Source organism: Echinops telfairi, unplaced genomic scaffold (genome assembly GCF_000313985.2).
Source record: "Echinops telfairi isolate 266 unplaced genomic scaffold, ASM31398v2 ScPeMD7_25;HRSCAF=90, whole genome shotgun sequence".
Taxonomy (NCBI): domain Eukaryota; kingdom Metazoa; phylum Chordata; class Mammalia; order Afrosoricida; family Tenrecidae; genus Echinops; species Echinops telfairi.
In genome coordinates, this window is record NW_022103922.1 from 1747584 (window position 1) to 1764965 (window position 17382).

The 17382-nt window shown below is 61.7% G+C and overlaps 2 protein-coding genes across 8 annotated transcripts in view; one reads left to right on the plus strand and one right to left on the minus strand.

Annotated features, from left to right (window-relative positions):
* EGFL7 (EGF like domain multiple 7) overlaps positions 1-2503 on the plus strand; it is a 9759-nt gene extending 7256 nt beyond the window's left edge. For 3 of the 7 annotated variants that reach the window (XM_045289214.1, XM_045289215.1, XM_045289213.1), the window contains exons 5-8: positions 269-384; positions 622-717; positions 797-961; positions 1397-2007. In XM_045289214.1, the coding sequence (XP_045145149.1) occupies positions 269-384; positions 622-717; positions 797-961; positions 1397-1704 (685 nt within the window). In that variant the 3' untranslated portion in view covers positions 1705-2007. Of the gene's footprint in view, positions 1-268; positions 385-621; positions 718-796; positions 962-1396 lie in introns of all 7 variants that reach the window. The other 4 variants (XM_004714517.2, XM_045289217.1, XM_045289216.1 and 1 more) reach the window with 4 other exon arrangements.
* Positions 2504-3021: 518 nt separating this feature from the next.
* AGPAT2 (1-acylglycerol-3-phosphate O-acyltransferase 2) lies at positions 3022-10274 on the minus strand. The gene is made up of 5 exons (XM_004714518.2): positions 9779-10274; positions 9412-9587; positions 9188-9283; positions 4688-4760; positions 3022-3617 (listed from the first exon to the last, which is right to left on the minus strand). Exons 1-5 carry the CDS (start codon positions 10029-10031, stop codon positions 3454-3456), a joined length of 762 nt encoding a protein of 253 aa, XP_004714575.2. The 5' UTR covers positions 10032-10274; the 3' UTR covers positions 3022-3453.
* Between the last annotated feature and the right edge of the window lie 7108 nt (positions 10275-17382).

Consider the following 17382-nt stretch of genomic DNA (forward strand, 5'->3'; position numbering starts at 1 on the left):
GCTGGGGGGGGGTAGGTGAGATATGGGGAACTGAGCCTTGCGTTCCCAGCCCTGTCCTGCTGGGGATCTCTGCCAGCCCCTGGCCCCGGTAGTAGGAGCCCTGTCAGGTGGCACCCCTGCTTAGCCTGCCCTCAACACCAATGGGAGGAACCTCAGCTGCCAGCCCTGGCTCCAGGGGTAGGCAGGTGAGTGGCCCCCACACGCTCTGTGGGGAGGCCAGTGCACCCACACCTTGGAGTCCTGCCCTCTGAGCTGTACCTTCTCACAGGACCATCTACAGGACCGCCTACCGCAGGAGGCCAGGGCCAGCCCCAGCCAGACCGCGCTACACCTGCTGTCCTGGCTGGAAGAGGACGGGTGGGCTCCCTGGGGCCTGTGGGGCAGGTGAGTCCGTGACCCCCGGGGTCCTCAGACCCTGGACCCCTCCCCTCAGACCAAAAGGTCCCACCCCCAGGCCCAACACTAGTGAACTGACAGCCCAGTCCAGCCCTCAGGCAAAGCCCCTCTGCCCCCCATGTTTCTCTAAAGGAGCATGGTGCCTCTGCCACTCAATGCTCCTTCCCCGGGGCTCCCCAAGGATTCGCGGGGCCCCTGAAAGGGTGACAGCCCCCTCCCCCACAGCAGTGTGCCAGCCACCGTGCCAGAACGGAGGGAGATGTGTCCAGCCTGGTCGATGCCACTGCCCAGCCGGGTGGCAGGGGAACACCTGCCAGACAGGTCACTGCCCAACCTGCGGGGAGGCTGATGGTGGGGGAGGCACCTCCTGGCCCCCGTCTGACCCATCGCTGGCTTCCAGATGTGGATGAGTGTCGCTTCGGCCGTGGCGGCTGCCCCCAACACTGTGTCAACACGGCGGGCAGCTACCAGTGCCAGTGTCAGGAGGGCCACCGCCTGTCCGCTGATAGGGCTCTCTGCGTGCCCATGAGGGGGCCCCCCACCGCGGCCCCCTGCCCCAAGCCAGGTGAGCTCCTGGTCCCTCCCCAGCTGGCCCTCGGGTGCAGTGGGTGTGGGCAGTGGCCTGGAGCAGAACATGGAAGGAGCCCCACCCCCCAGACAAGGGGAGGGAGGAGGGCTGCTGCGAGGCCTCAGCTCAGACGGGAAGAAGACCCTGCTGACCCCCATCCGGCTGCCCCGAGGAGACCTGCGGCCGCCCGTGCCGGCGACGGGACATTATTACTTTTGGTACGCGCTGTGACACGTCAAACTCGTACCGTGAGTAATAATGCGCTGTCGGTGGCCCCGCGCCACGCCGTGGACACAGCTCGCCGTGGACGCTGCTCACTTGCCATGGACGCCGACTGAAGCCACGGTGGAAGCAGAGCCCTGGGGCCTGGGGGAGCGTCCCCACCAGGGGCTCCGACAGGGCTGACCCTGTGCCTACATCTCCCCAACCCAGGAAGGGACTGGGCAGTGCATCAGGAAGTGCAGAGCCTGCAGTCCAAGGTGGCCATGCTGGAGCAGGTGAACCCCAGCCTGGTGGCACTTGCCCTGTGCCCCAGCCCCCGGGGCTGGGTGGGGTTGAACAGTGGCCCCGGGGCCACGACCAGGCCCAACACCAGACCAGGAGGCTGGCTGACTACTGAGAAAGTGCTTTGGTCTGGGGGCCCCCCAGGACAGACACCGAGCCTGGCCCCAGCTTGTCCCATACTTGCCCACTGTCCTTACTTGGGGTGCCCTCCAGCCTCCCCCAGAGGTGGGCTGTGAGGGCCCCTTCCTGGTGGTAGGAGGTGGGGGGCAGGCAGAGAGGGGCCCTTATGGGATCTTTGGTCCGGCATCTCCCCCTAGTGGACACCCAGGGCCTCGCAGCCAGGAGCTGGTGGGCAGCTCGGCAGAGCCCAAGCAGGCCAGAGTAGAACCACCTGGGGGTAGGGTGCAGGCCTGTGCCTCCCAGCTGCGTCTTCTGCCTCCTGCAGAAGCTGCAGCTGGTGCTAGCCCCCCTGGACAGCCTGGCCTCACGGGCCCTGCAGCTCGGGCTCCCGGACCCCGGCAGCCTGCTGCTCCACTCCTTGCAGCAGCTGGAGCGCATAGACTCCCTGAGCGAGCAGATCTCCCTGCTGGAAGAGCAGCTGGGTGCCTGTGAGTGCAGACCCCGGGCCGGGAAGCCATGAGGGATGGGGTGACCTCTGACCCGTTTCCCCCACCCTCCTAGGCTCCTGCAAGCAGGAACGGTGACTGGCTGGGCCCCTGGAGCCCTTCCCGCCTCACGCCCATCCGCCCTGTGCTGGCCAGCACGGGCTCCGCTCCTGGTCAGTGAGCCATTCGACCCTCGGCTGCCAGTCTCAGGGATGGGGCACTGTATGGGCGCGGGAACCCAACCAGTCGGGCCTGCTGCTCCCCTTGGCCTCTGAGCCAGGCCCAGGCTGACCCTGAAGCCCCCAGGTGCCAAAGGAGCCCCGTTATCCCCACCCCACCCCCCATCCCCCACCCAAGCCCAGCTGGGCTGCCTTCCCAGAGGGGCCGGTCCCCTGGTGTTTTGTCAAATAAAGATTAAACTTGAGGTCCTGCTCTGTGTGGAGAGCGTGGTTCGGCACTGGAAGCAGAGGGGGCCTGGGAGAGAAGCAATCCTCAGGGACAATGTCACCCCCCACCCACCCCCACCCCCGCCCCAGATCCCTAGAAGTTCCCACTGCTGCTGGGAGTTGGCTGGGCTGCCCCCTACACCCCACATCCCCCCGGGAGTCAGGTCTGGCCTTACACGGTGAGAGGAGGGGGCAGGAATGTAATGTCCCAGGGGTCTTCACCCTTCCAGGACCTCCCTCCCCCAGCTCCCCACAGGCAGGAGCAGTAGGTTCTGTGGTGGCATGGTGACAACGGCTTTCTCTGGGGGCACACCTGCCCAGGCATCTGCCTTGTCCCCCTGCTGTCAGCCCCCAGCACAGCTGCTGTTCTCATCCACTGCCTGGGATGCTGGGGGGCATGGCGGGCCCGCTACCGGCCGGGTTGCAAGGGCTCTCACAACATGCCTCCTGGGGAGGGGGCGTCCTACCGCATGCTTTCCGAACGACCACAATTCACCAGGTGTTTGTCTCTAAGAGTGGTTTATAAAAAACAAGAGACTGCACCACCTGCAGTCTGCAGACCTGGGGCTGGTGGACACGCTGGCCCCTGCTCCCCCCAGTGCAGCCCCTCCTCTCCCCAGGGCCTGATGCAGCAGCGGGGACAGGGATGACTCAAACCAGCTGGTCCCAAGGCTCCCGGCCTTTCAGCCCTCTGATGTGGACATAGCCTGGACCCTGGAGGCCGGGCGGGTCCCTACCCTCAGCTTGGGGGTGGGCTCAGGCCAGACTCCCTTTTGACCCCTGGCCAGTGACAGAGGGGCCATGTGTTCCCAAGGCTGGAATGACATCTGGAGCTAGGAAGCAGACACAGTGCTATTTGGTGGTCTGGGGGCGAGGGGTGTCCCCTGCCATCTTCTGGCCAGCCCCCCACTGCCCTGCCGGCCTGCAGCCTTGGCTACTGGGCTCTCAGGCCACCACTGCCCCCATTCTGGGCCATCTTGGACACGCGGAAGAAGACGGCCCTCATGTCCTGGTGGCAGGTTTCCATGAGCTGGGGGATGTCGGCCACGGTGAGGCCGGTGGTGGGCACGGCGTCCAGCACTTCCACCTTGATGGTTCCTGTGAGATGCAGTGTCTGCTGAGTCCCTCGGCCAAGGCCCCCCTGCTCCCCACCTGGCCCTGCTTTCCCTAGTGCTTCTAGTGGCGGGGGGACTACTGCACCTCACCTGGGCCCCTGTAGCCCCCACCCACACTACAGAGCATCCCACCCAGAGGGCCCCTCGTACCCCTTCCCGGTCACCTCACACCTCCATTTGGTGCCAGGATCAGATGTGGACAAGCTGCCGCCCAGCTCCTCCCCTCCCCAGGGCCTGATGCAGCGGCGGGGACAGGGATGACTCCCTGTTTGCTGCCCTTAACCTTGCAAAAAACCCCTCCTGCCTGGGGGCCACATATCCCCCTAGGCAGGGTCAAGGCATGGCACCTGGCCCTGCTGCCTGGAGGAATGGGTAAGAGGGGCTTAGTGGCCAGTGGGCACCGTGCCACCTGTGAGCTCCTACTGCCATGTCAGCTGGGTCACCTGAGGACCACCACCCCAACCTGGGGTGTCAGCTCAGCCCACATCTGCTTAGCAACACCCCTCCAGCAGCATGCATGTGCACCTGGTCCCTAGACTCCCATCTGGGCCCTAACTTCCTCAACAAAAGGGGACAGAGTCATCTGACTTAGTGAGCCACTGGCGAGAGTGAACGAGTGAGAGACCCTGCCCACCCGTTCACTGACACGCCATTCATCTCCCACCCCAGCCAGCCACCTGGTGAACTACCCATTTCCTCACCCACCCACTCACCTAGCCATCCTTCCATCCATTCACCCAATTATGTAACCATGTACTCCTCCACCTATCCCTACCTCCACCTCCACCCTCCCACCCATCCACCACCCACTCACCTACCCACTCACATCCACCTCCCAACTCATCCATCCACTCACCCCCCTACTTAAACAGCCATTTGCCCATGGACACACACATCTGCATCCTTCCCACCCACCACCCATCGGCACATCCACCACGAGGGTGGGGCAGCTCTCCAGCTCGCAGGGATCACCAGAGGGGGTCGCCTAGTGCCCAGTGACAGGAGGTTCAGGGGCCCGCGTGGACATGGGGGGCACGCTGGGGGCGGGGGTACCTGAGGTGAAGAGCTTGGTCTCGGAGCTGTAGAAGGAGGAGAAGGCGGAGTACACCACGGGAATGATGGGCACCTGGGGGCAGCAAAACGGAGCCCAGAGCTGGCAGCCACCCCACCCCCACCGCGGGGCCCAAGGAACCCAAGGAAGAGCTTGTGGGGGGGATGTGGGCGGGGAAGCCCTTGGAAAGGCTGCCCCCTCCCACCCACCACCAATGGGAACCCAGTCTCTCAGCTGTGCCCCAGAAAGTCTCCTGTCTGAGCTCTAGGGGTCTGTCCCACCAGTCGGCCTACCCTGTTGCTCAGACAGGCGCCTCTGTTATCTCAGGAGAGCCTGGGGTGTGGCTGGGAGGCAGTGTGGAAGGAGAGGCAGACACTGAGAACTCCAGCAAAGGGGGAGGGGTGCTTCCTTGAGAGCCCACAGAGAGGGAGCTTTCCCCAGAGCTGGGGAGGGGCGGGGGGGCAGACTTCCCTAGAGCAGGAGCGGGGGCGGAGAGAGACTGACTTCCCCAGAGCCAGCACCCTGAATGTGCACTTCCAGCCTCCTGGGGCCTAAGAGAAGACACTGTCCGTGAAAGCCTCTGGACCCCTGTGGTCTGTGTGGCAGCAGCACTGGGTGCCCCAGACCCCCATCTCCTCCACCCCCACACATGGGGCAGCTCTAGCTAGGGGAGGGCCGGGCCTGCAGAGTCCCTGGGAGGGACAGTGGTCAAGTCCAACAGTGACTCCGGTGCTGTATGTCGCCTGGAGGTAAACATTAACTGGCAGGGGCAGGTCAGGGAGCCTGGACAGGGTGAGACTGGGGCAGAGATAAAGCGCTGGGGGGCAGGGGGACAGGAAGCAAAGCGTGGTACCCAGTCTCTGGGCTCCTCCTACCACCTGCCCCTGTGGAGTTTGGGGGGTGACTTCAGCCCCCAGGGTGTTAGTGGGGCACTCCAGCCTCTTGAGTAAAACATCAGGGGCAAGAGCACTCTCTCCTTGGCAGGAAAAAGCACAGACCTTGGTGGGGGATTCCCAGCCCACCATGAAAGCCCCTCCACTGGCCCCCTACTTGGAGCACCCCAGTCTTCTGCTTGAGACAGAACCCCAGAACCCCAGAAACAGTCTTCCACATTTGACCCCACAGAGCAGCCGCCACAGGCTCCCCATCCAGGTTAGGATGCCCCAGGACAGTGGGCACCCAGGCCAAGCCAGCACTACTGGGAGACTGGCCACCTAGGTCATCCATATTCCAGTCTAGGGGAGGGAGGAAGAGCGGGGGGAAGATGGAAGAGGGAGGAGAGGGAGGAGGGGGAGGAGGGTTGTGGTCAGGTGCCCTTAGCTCTGACTCAGCTATGATATGCCATGCCTAACAGAGCCAAACACGGCCCGGTCCTGCGCCCTTGTTCTGTTGGAGCCCACGGCTGCAGCCGTCGTGTCCACCATCTCTCTGTGGGTCCTCTTTTTCACTGTCCCTCTAGATCACTAAGCAGGACGTCCCTCCTGATCACACGCCCAAAGCACAGGAGACAAAGCCTCGCCACTCCCGCCTCTAAGGCACCGTGCTGGCCGTCCTTCCAGGGTGGATCTGTTTGGTCTGGCCGTCCACGGTACTTCCAACATTCTTCACCGACCACATCACTCAGATGCATCGATTTTTCTTTGGCCCTCCTTATTCGCTGCCCAACTTTCACACATGCAGGAGGTGACTGAAAAGACCCTGGCTCAGGTCAGACACCCTGAGTCCTCAAAGTCCCATCCTTGCTGTGCAGCTGATTTGCCCAGTGCGATGCGCCGTGATCTCTCGACCGCTGCATCCAGCAGCACGGATGGTGGATCCAAGCCAGACGAAATCCTCGACGACGTCACCCTCTTCTCCGTTGGTCATGATGCTCCCTGTGGGTCCAGTTCTGTGGCTTTGGGTCTTCTTTGGCCCCGAGTCATCCTCCACACGGAAGGCTGCGGTCCTTCAGCTTCACCTGGAAGAGCTTCAAGTTCTCCTCACTGGCAGCAAGCGAGGTCGTGCCAGGTGCACATCACAGTTGTCAGTGAGCTTTCCTCCCGTCCTGGCATCACGTTCTTCTTCCTGCGGTCCAGCTTCTCGGAGCGTCCACTCAGCACACGGAGTGAATAAGCACGGAGAGGGGACGTAGGCGTACTGGAAGCCAGTGTCCCCTTGTGCTATGCGACCTCTAGGTCCGTGTCTAGATTCTGCATGAGCACAGTGAAGTGCTGTGGAATTCCTATTCTTCTCAGCTCTCTCCACAGTTTGTTCTGAGCCAAACCATCAATGCCTTTGCACAGTCAATGTGCACAAGTCAACATCTTTCTGGTATTCTCTGCTCAGCCAAGATCCATCTGATGTCAGCAATTACATCCTTGCTCCCAGACCTCTTCTGAATCCGGTTTGACTGGCAGTTCTCCGTCAGGTACTGGGGCAATCACGGTTGGATAATCTTCAGCAAAATGTTGCTTGCACGTGATATCAACGATCCTGTACAATAACTTTCCCTTTCTGTTGGGTTCCCTTTTTTTTCCTCCCTAAGATTGGGCACCGATATGGGTGTCTTCTGGTCAGCTGCTCGGGCAGCTGTCTCCCAAATGTCTTGGCAGAGATGAGCGAGAGCTTCCCTACCTTACCAGCAGCTGACACGTTTCAGTCCGTGTCCTGTGAACTCCTGTGAATGTTCTCGGTGCAGCTTGGACTTCTTCCTTCAGTTCACTGGTCCTGGGTCACACGCGGCCCTGGGAATGGTCTCCTGGGGACCAGCCCTTTGGGGCACCGTGACTGTGTATTCTTCCCATCTCCTCTGGGTGCTTCCAGCGTGGTCAGTATGTTGCTCAGAGCATCCTTCAACGTTGCATCCGGAGGCCTGAATTCTTTCTTCCGCCCTTTCAGCTTGGGTCTGCTGCCTGGGCACATGCTTCCTTTCTGGCTTCCTAATTCTCGGTCACTACCCTGGTCACTGCAACGCTCTGGCCCCTCGAGCTGCCCTTCGAAGCCATCTGTTCAGCTGTGTGACTTGAGAGGTCGGTCCCAGAATTCAGGTGGGGTGGGCAGACTCATTTTCTTCCTCTCCAACCTGAACTTGCTCATGAGCATTTGGTTGACGGTCTTGTTCCAGTCGGCCCCTGGCCTCAATGTAGCAGCTGGTAGTGAGTTTCTCCATCACCTCTTTCCACTTAAGGAAGTTTGTGCAATCACTGTGCAATCCATCTCACAAAGCTCGTGTGTGTGTGTGGCCGCTGGCCATGTATTTGCCATGAAGAAGCCCCTGGGCTGACTTGCACACTCTGTCATGTGATCTCCAGCCCCCTCTCGCCATCACTGAGGCTGTGCTTCTCAACTACAGGCCCTTCCTCTCTGTTTCCGACGCGTGCGCTCCAATCTTCGATCGTTATGGATGCATCCTGCTGGCGCGGCGGTCCCTTTCCAGACTGGAGGAGTTGGTAGAATTCGTCAGCTTCTTCACCAGTAGCTTTTGTGGTTGGTGCACGCATTTAAAGAACAGCTGGGTGGCTGGACTTTATCTTAGATAGGATCCCATCGCAGACAGTGGTGTACTTCAAGATAGACCTTGAAATGCCCTTCTCAATGATAAGTGGGGCCCTCTTCGTGAATTCATCATGCCCAGCACAGAAAGCGCAGGGCTGCCTGGTTCAGTGGCCAACGCCCGTCCATCTCAGCTAGTCAGTCCACCTCACTAAGCCCTGGGCGCAGTCTTGGGCATTCCGTTTCTTTCCTGGTGACTTCTGGTCTTCCTAGATCAGGGGTTCTCAACCTTCCTCATGCCGTGACCCTTTCACACAGTTCCTCATGTGGTGGGGACCCCCAACCATAACACATGATTTTCGTTGCTACTTCATCACTGTCATTTTGCTACTGTGATGAATCGGGAGACCCCTGTGAAAGGGTCATTCAACCCCCAAAGGGTCGCGACCCACAGGTTGAGAACCGCTGTCCTAGATCCTCACTCTGTATGCTCCGTGTTCCAGTTGTTTCTTCTCAGTAGGCTGTGCTCCATCCGCGTCACCCGGGTGACCCCACCCTGAGGAGGCAGCTCTTCCCGCTCCTGTTTGATGCCTTCCGTCCTGAGGGGCCCTTCTCCTGGCACTGCTGTTTATCTCAGGGTCCCGGTGGGTCATCCCCGCAGAAGTGGGCAGCCCAGTCCTCTTTGTTTGAGTCTGGAAGCTCTGCTGAAACCTGCTCACGTTGGGCAACCCTGCTGGCATCTGAAACCCCAGTGACGTCGCCCCCAGCATCGCACAAGCCACCACACAGTAGGACACATTTGACAAGCCAGGGAGGAGGACAGAAAAAGAGAAGGGAGGAGGGGAGAACAGGGAGGGAGAGAGGGAGCGGGGGACCGGGAGAGGGAGCCCCCACATTCACACACATAGCAGTCACTCACTTTTGCATCCTGCAGAAGCCCAACTGGAAGGTGGGACAGGTAAGGTCTAGCCCCAGAGTGGGAATCAGGTGCCGAGGGGCAGGGATTGGTGGGGCAGGCAGGTCCACAGTACCTGGGCCTGGACAGCCAGGTAGAAGGCACCTTTCTTGAAGGGCAGCAGGTCCCCGTTGGTGTTGCGTGTGCCCTCGGGGTAGATCCACACTTTGAGCTGCAGGGAGTGGTCCTCCGGTCACCCCAGGTCCTGGGGTGGCCGCAGGGGCATGCTCCCCACCCATCCACCCGGTGCTGTGGGCAAGGTCAGTGGCCAGCCTTCCCCCCCCAGGGTGCTGCACTCACATTCTCCTGGACCATGCGCTGGCCCACTTCTGCCATCACGGACATGGCAGTGCTGGAGCGCTGCCGGTTGATGAAGATGACGCCCCCCAGGTACATGATCAGGCCCACGGGGCCCAGGAAAAGCAGCTCCCGCTTGGCGATCTGCACACAGCGCCTGGGGAGCACCTCCATGAGGCCTGCGGGGAGAGGGGGGCTGAGGGCCTGCGGCCTACTCTCCCACTGCTCACCTGGGCAGGGGATTCAGCCTCGGACGTTCAGCTTCCCCCGTGCAAGGCCCAGGGCCGAGGGCTCTGTCCACTGTCAACTCCCAGCGGGCGCCCCCCCGCCCAGCCCCCCCAGCCAACCTGGCCCCCGTGGCCCTGCCCACCCATCATGTCCAGGATGCTCTGGTGGTTGGAGATGATCACACAGGGCTGGTCCAGCTCCAGCTTTTCCAGGCCCCGGACCTCGAAGCGCAGGCCATAGAAGTACTTGAAGGTGCGGACAAAGGCACTGATGATCCTGCAGGGGGAGGGGTACCTGAGTGAGCGCGCCCGCTGGGGCTCGAGTGTGCAGTGCAGGGGCAGCAGCAGCGGGCGCTTACAGCTCAAGGGAGACCCCCCCCCCCAAGCGGGGGCCATGCAGCCGAGCCATCCCCAGACTTGCTGTGCAGTGGATCATCCGCCAAAAGGTCTGTCCACAGCCGTACCCCAGAAATAGGCTCTTTCCACAGGGAACTGAGCTAAGATCAGATGGCGCTGGGCTAGAAGAGCTCTGGGTGTATTACAAGTCGGCTGCTGACCGCAAGGGCAGCAGTTCAAACCTCCCAGCTGCAGCTGGGGAGAAAGACAAGGCTGCCTGCCCCCAGAAAGACGGACGTCCGCAGAAGCCCGTAGGGTGGCTGAGTTAGAGTTGACCTCATGGTAGTGAGTTTGGGATTTGATCATTCGATGACTAGTATCCTTAGTAACAGAAGACGCCGAGCCGGGGGAGAGGACCAGAAGGGAGCCACATTGCCATTAGCCAAGGTGCACCCAGGGACGCAGGGAGCCCGCTGGAGCTGAAGGGGCAGGGACAGGCCCCCTTCCAGAGGAGGCCCTCCATCTGAGCGTGGTCCCCACAGGCCCGGCCCCCTCATCCACTGGTTCAGCCCCCTGGCCTGGCTGTATGTCCCTGAGCTGGCTTTCTCTGCTCGGGCCTTCAGGTCGGAGCCCAGACCAGGGCCAGCCATGTCTGCCAGCTGCCCAGCTACAGGGAACACCCCCTGGGAGGGGCTCCCTCCAGATAGGTTTTCCAAGGGTCTGGCGTTGGGCTACCAGCAGCCGCTTCGCTAGAGAAAGAGGGACGTTCTAATTTTGGAGCAGTTAGTCTCTCGAGGCAACTCGAGGGGGCAGGTCTGCCCTGTCCTGTACGGTCGCCAAGAGCCAGTGAGTTTGGTTTTAGGTTGCCTCTGGCCACCGTGGCTGCTGGGCATTCCCAGAAGGAAGGGAACGCCTCCAGGGCGGAGCTTCCCAAAGTAGGGGGCTACCTCCCGGGGTCTCCCCGGTAATTACAGTGTGGCTGCTGACTGCAAAGTCAGCAGTTCTAAACCACCAGGAGCTCTGCAGGAGAGAGATGAGGCTGTCTACTTGCTCCCGTAGAGAGTCAGTCTTGGAAACCCACGGGGCCGTCCCACCCTGCCCTGTAGGATGGCTGTGAGCCCCAAGGCACACGGGCACCTACACTTGCACACTCACTGAGCTGGAGGGACAACCAGTCTCGCAGGCAGTCAGAAGCTGTCCTGGTGGCAGACAGGTGAAAGCGTGACCTCGGAAGACAGGCCCGGCCGTCGGCTTTCTCGAGAGCGGCCACTGCCTGGGACCCTGGGGGCTGCCCTGCTCTGCGGCCGTGGCTGCCAGTCAGCACCCACTCCGTGGCCATGGCCATGGCCACGGCCACGACGTCCGACGGCTACATCACCCCTTGCTTCCATCCGACTGGCACAGGCCACAAAAACTGACCACACCAGGTGACCGCAAGGAGGTTGCGGGGCACTGAGGGCTGCTGGCAAGATGAAAACCGTGCCGCCTGGGCTCAACTCAAGCCCCCAGGACGCCTGGACCCTTTGGGCTCAGCAGCTGGTCCCAGGGGCTGTGCCCCCTCCACATGGGGGCAGAGCAGCCATCTCTGCCCCCCCACCACTAGGAGAGAGTGGCACCAAGGTTCCTGTTTCACTGTCTGGATGCCCAGTGGGTGCTAACCACAGAGGAGGAGCCTGTGGGTGGTCAGTGGAGGAGGAGGACAATGCTACTTCCATGGGGGCCAAGAGGCAAGATGCCTGTGGGACAAATGAAGGATGCCTGCTCCAGGATGTCCCCAAGGTGTGTGTGGGGGGTGGTGGGGGTGGTACAACACTCTCTTCTTAAAGAGAGGGCGCCTGCGAACTGACTGGCACAGCAGAGAACCCCCACTCGGATGGGCATGGGCAGAAAGGAGGAAGTGGCGGCCTCTTTGGCCCCAAGAAGAGCAGGGACCACCACTGGGGAAGTTCGGAGACGAGCAGAGCTGCGCCAAGGATGCAGGAAACAGGGCCTCTCGGTCCCAAAGGGCTGGGCCCTGGACAAAAGGATTCCCAGGATCAGATCTCCATGGGGAGGGGGACCTCTCGGATCGCCCCAGAGGAGGTCAGGAGATCAGGGTCAAGCTCAATCCTGTCGGGACTCGGAGCAGCTCCAGGAAGTGGAACCAAATACGCCGGGTCCCGTACCACCCTCAGCGCTGCTGCCATGCTCACCAGCCGCTGGGTCAGTCCCACATGTTGAGAACAGGCTGCCCACTGCCAAGGGCCCCACGCCCCTTGGTCCAAAATCAATGCTGCTCCAGGAGGCAGCAACGCCACCATAAAAGGATTGGTGGCGGCGTGGGGCAATCCTGCTGCACTTCCTCAGGGTGTGACAAGGAAGCTGACACCCCAGGACCCAGGTGTGCCTAACACAAGCCGTGGGACCTGCAGCGCCTGCCACCCACGCGGAAGCTGGACGGCGAACCAGGAAGACTTGTAGAGGGGCGGGTGCCTCTGGATGATCCGTCTCTGGCAGCGCGTGGCCGAGTGGAGCCGAGGACAAGAATGGCCGTGGCTAGTGAGGGGCTGCAGGGAGAGGGTGGAGGCCCATCGGACCTCTGCCTCAGGGGTGGGGCCTGGGCTGAGGGGGAAGGTGGATTCTCCCTAGTGCTAAGGAAATCAGAGGCTGGTTCACCCTTGGGCTTTACAAGCCAGAAACCTGTGCTGCAGCCCAACAGGTTCACAGCTGAAGAGGAATTTTGCCCCAGGCTGGACTCCGCCTATAATCTCACTCACATTTGATTGGGATGAATCATCAGTCAGGACTTTGGCAATGACGTGGTGAGCTCCACGCAGTTTGCCAAAGACAGGAATCCTGGGGGCCAGCGGGTGGGCCATCTCCAGTGCCGCCCCTTCAGAGGATGTGTGGGGATCCCTAAGCACGCTGCCTCGGTTAGAACCCCATCTGGACACGGGTTGTCCAATGCCACCGGGGGAGTGCTCAAAGGTGATAAAGAAGCTTGAACAGCCAGCAGCAGAGCCAGACAGGCAGATGCCAGAACATAAGACCCTGGAAGCTGACAAGATAAGGGCTCTTCTGAGGCCACACAGAGAAAGCATCCTCCTGGGGTGGCCTCCCTGCGGTGAGCTTCCGACTCACAAGGGTCCTGCAGGACAGAGGACATCTCTGCGACACCCAGAGGGTGTCCAGGGTGTATACCTTCATGGGAGCAGAAAGCCTCGTTCTTCTCCTGAGGGGCGACCAGCTCGTTGCATAGCCCCTGGTGCCACCAGGCTGCCCTCCTGGAGCCCACGAGAACAAGCTGACCTTTTTTGAAACCACCTACTGCGCGGCCTTTGTTCTAGCAGCAACGATGGCAGCCACGTGGCCTTTACACGTTTCCTCTGTGAATCAGTACTTATAGCTACCTATAGCCTTTGCAACACAGTGGCGGTTTTATCTGGGATAGATAACTCTGCATCAACTGCAGACCCAGGCAGTGCCTTCTCTAGACTTCTTTGCCAGCCCCGGGATGGACTGACAGACAGACACTGGCCAGAGTGGGCAGAGGGTCTCAAGGCAGTACACTGGAGCACACACACACACACACACACACACACACACACACCTTATGCTCCAGGCAACACTCGGCGCCACCAGTGAGCTGAGAAGGGGACCCCAAAAGGTGGGGGGTCATAGAAATCCTGAATGTAGCCGTCTCTCCCTTCCCCACAAGTCTCCATCTCTCATTTCTGTGTAAAGTAGATATTGCCATTTCTGAGACCACCCTCCAGGAGAAAGCCATCAGCCACTCTGGGGAAGGAGGGACCCCTGTCTGTCCGGAGTGCCTGTAGCCAGCACACCCCTGGGGCGCCCGCACAGTGCTGGCAGCCTGGTTCAGACCCGGGAGGCAGGCATGGAGACGCCACCACACCGGGAGCCACCAGCTGCTGCGGATTGTTGGGACCCCTTCTCTTTCAGGCCAATCAGCTCAGAGGCGAACAGTGGGGGACACAACTTGGCACTGTGGAGGTCAGTGGCTGGCCTGAGGTCACACAAGCAAGGTGATGAGGCTGGGCTGGGCTCTCACCCTTAGCCTCACTTCTGAGCCTGTGATGGGAGCCAAGCAGAGACCACCCCGCCCCAAAGGCCCAGAATTGCCCAAAGCGGTGCCCAGGGCCTCCAGGGAGAAGGGAGCTGTTCTATTGCTACCCCACCCCCAGCGGGGCTGGAAGGCTCTAATCTCTTCTCGCTAGAACAGCGGTTCTCAACCTGTGGGTCGAGACCCCTTTGGGGTTGAACGACCCTTTCACATGGGTTGCCTAAGACCGTCGGAAAACACATGTTTCCGATGGTTGGGGGTCACCACAACATGAGGCACTGTATTAAAGGGTCATGGATTTTGGAAGGTTGCGAACCACTGCTCTAGAAACTCACATCAGCCAGAAGATGCGCCCCCCCAACAGCCCGAGGCCCAGAGGGCTGCCTTACTCCCTGCAAAGGGGCTAGGACCTCAAACCCAGGCTGGCCCAGGGCTCACATATGCCTGGCTCTAGGCCCCCAGGCACTGCTGCAGCCCCTTGGCACCATGGGACACTGGCCAAGAGAGTGCCCTGTGGGATGTGCCAAGAGCCTCTCCACGCCCCCGTGGGGGCAGGCAGCTCCCTGAAGCTGGGGCACCCGCGCTCCACCAGGTCCTTATACAATCTGAGCTCAGCTTGGGCTGGGGTCTTCTGTGCTACTAGCCTGCAGACCTGGGCAGCACCCTGGAGCACCCCTTCCTGCTGGTGGAATAGGGGGTGTGCATGGTCACCGTGACAGGGCAGTGGCCATGGGGATGATGGCACAGAAGAACTCAGAGCCCATGAAAGTCAGACACCTCAGAATACCTGCCCCAGGCAGTAGGGAGGAGGCCAAGGCCAGGCTCTGGCTGGCTGCCCCCACAGCAACACGCTGACCCTTGTCCTGGGCCCTGCTCCCCCAGCCCGGGCCTCCATGTGGAGCTGGACTAGCCTGCCCTCAGCAAGGCCGCATGGGAATTATGCCCAGAAGGCTGTGTGCAGGCCACCGAGCGGGGCTCAGGGGACCAGGCCACCTGGCAGTGCTGGGGAGTTTCCGACAAGTGTCGCAGGAGCTGAGGCACGCAGGGGCCGAGTGGGTAGAGGGCTCCTAGCCTGCACTTGGGATTGCCCTCAGGAGTTGGAGATCAGACCTCCAGGGACTCCCCCCACCTACTCACTAACAAGGCAGCATCCCTGGGGTCTGCTTCTGAGAGAGAGACTGACCCCTGCCTCTCGGGGAGCCCAGGCCACTTGGACTGCACTGTCCCCTCCAGGGCCGGGACCCAGCCGTTAGCTCAGAGGCTGGGGTGCTGGGTTTGAGCTCTGACCCACATGATGGGCACATGCTCCCAGAAGCCGCCCCTCACTTCCAAGCCTCCCTTGCAGAGACAAGTTGCTATGACAACTAGTTGTTGGCCACTTGGGGGAGCAGGTGTCCATGGGACTTCTTTCTCTGAAGCCAGTGGCTCCAGTGGCCAGATCCTGGACCCCCAGAATGGTGGGGCCACAAGACAGAGGACCAGGCATTCCTGGCCCCCAGTTGTGCTTCTCTGCTCTGGTAGGAGGGGGTGGCAGCCAGGAAAGGAGCGAGGTGACTAGGGCTTCCTGAACCCACAGCCCAACTCAGGGGTGTGTGGTCACTTCCTTCCACTGCAAGAGGGCACAGCCCTCAGGACCAGAAACAGGCCTGCCATCCCCAGTCCTGCATCGAGGGTGACTTCTGAGGACACCACCAGTGGGGGGGAGGGGGCGCCAGTCCTGGCACCTGAGCCCTCGGTCCTCTGTCCCCATGACTGTTCCCTGTGCTCCCAGAGCTCCAGGCCCCTTGGGGAACCTGCCTGGAGGAGCCTCACCCCTGGGCACCCAAACCCAAACCCACTGCCGCCAAGCCCATCCTGACTCACAGTGACCCTGCAGGGCAGAGCAGACTTGTCCCTAGAGCTGCCATTCCTACAGAGTGGCCAGCCTTGCCCCTCAGAAACATAGGGTGCCAAGTCCCTCCCCCAGCACCCCAGCAGGAGGCAGGGTCCACCTGGGTCTCTCTCTCCTGAACTGGGGCCTGGAGCCCAGGGGCACCGAGGTGGCACAGTCAGTGCTGAGGAGGGTTAAGAGGGCAGGGGCCTGGGAGAGGCAAGTGTGCCCAGGGGTCTGGGACTTTCCTAAAGACCCTGTACTTCCTGCCCCCATCCCTGTAGTCCTCCCAGACACAAGGCCCTCCCCACTCAGCTGATCTCTCTCCAGCCACATCTCTCAGGGAACACATGCTGATATTGTCTCCTCCACAGCCCTGCCCACCCCCCTCCCAGCAGCCCTGTGGGACCTGGAAAGCCAGTGTCCCCCAGGGGGCCTGCCCACTGGCCTGCCTCTTCCCTGGGGAGCCTGACTGCCCAGAGGGACGGAGTGCCTAAAGTGACTGGGAGCCAACCTGGAAGTGGCCCCTTTAGGAACCCACCGTGGGGACAGGGCTGGTCAGGCTCAGCAGTTCCCACTGGGCCCCTCAGAGCTTGCACCCTGTCCAGGCCAAGCAGGGGTCTGGAGGGCCAGGGGCGGGGTTAGAATCAGGGCAGAGTGAGGAGTAAGGCCAGGATGAGGGGACTCAGGGGCGGAGGGGCAGCTCCAGGCCAACCTGCATAGGGCCCAGCTCCCTGATGGCACCCCGCCTCTCCCGTGGGTCTCAGAGGGACCTCCCAGCCTCACTCCAGAGAACTGCCCCTCCCTCTCCATCTGGACCAGCCCCGGCTTCTGTCCAGCCAGCCTATGGGCCCCCACGTGGGCCCCCACTGTCCTCCCTGGGATCCCCAAGGAGGGTCACCAGTCATCACCCCTCTCCCACCAGCCCTACCCCCAAGACAGGGCGAAGGCAGGGCAGGCCTCAGGGACAACGTTTCACATGCCAGACCATTGCAAAAGCTACTGGCACATGATGTCCGGGCGGCACGGACACGAAACATGGGGCCTAGAGCCAGGGAAGGGTCATGGGGATGGGGTGGGAGGGGCCTGGTCTTGGCAGCCAAGGCCAGGTTCTCACCAAGGGGACCCCCCACAGTTCTGCTCAGCCCCGCCTGACCCCGCCCCCCCCTCCCGTCAGAGGGAAACTCCAGCCACGCCCCCCGACCCCTGCTTCTGGCTCAGAAGTTGGACCCCCAAGGTCCCCCTGTCCCCTCAGCAGGGACGCAACTTCTCTAGGGGTCCCCCCACCTCCGGAGGCAACCAAAAAAGCGACCAGGCAAGGCGTCTGCCGGAGCGGGGCACGGGCCCCCCAACACGTGGTGGAATACGCGCGGGATCCCCAGTTCCGGGCGCTCCCCACACCCCCGCAGGGCGGACGCGAGCAGCCGAGGGCGAGCCAACGCTCGGAACGCCGCGGGGCGCCCCGCCCCGCCCGGCGC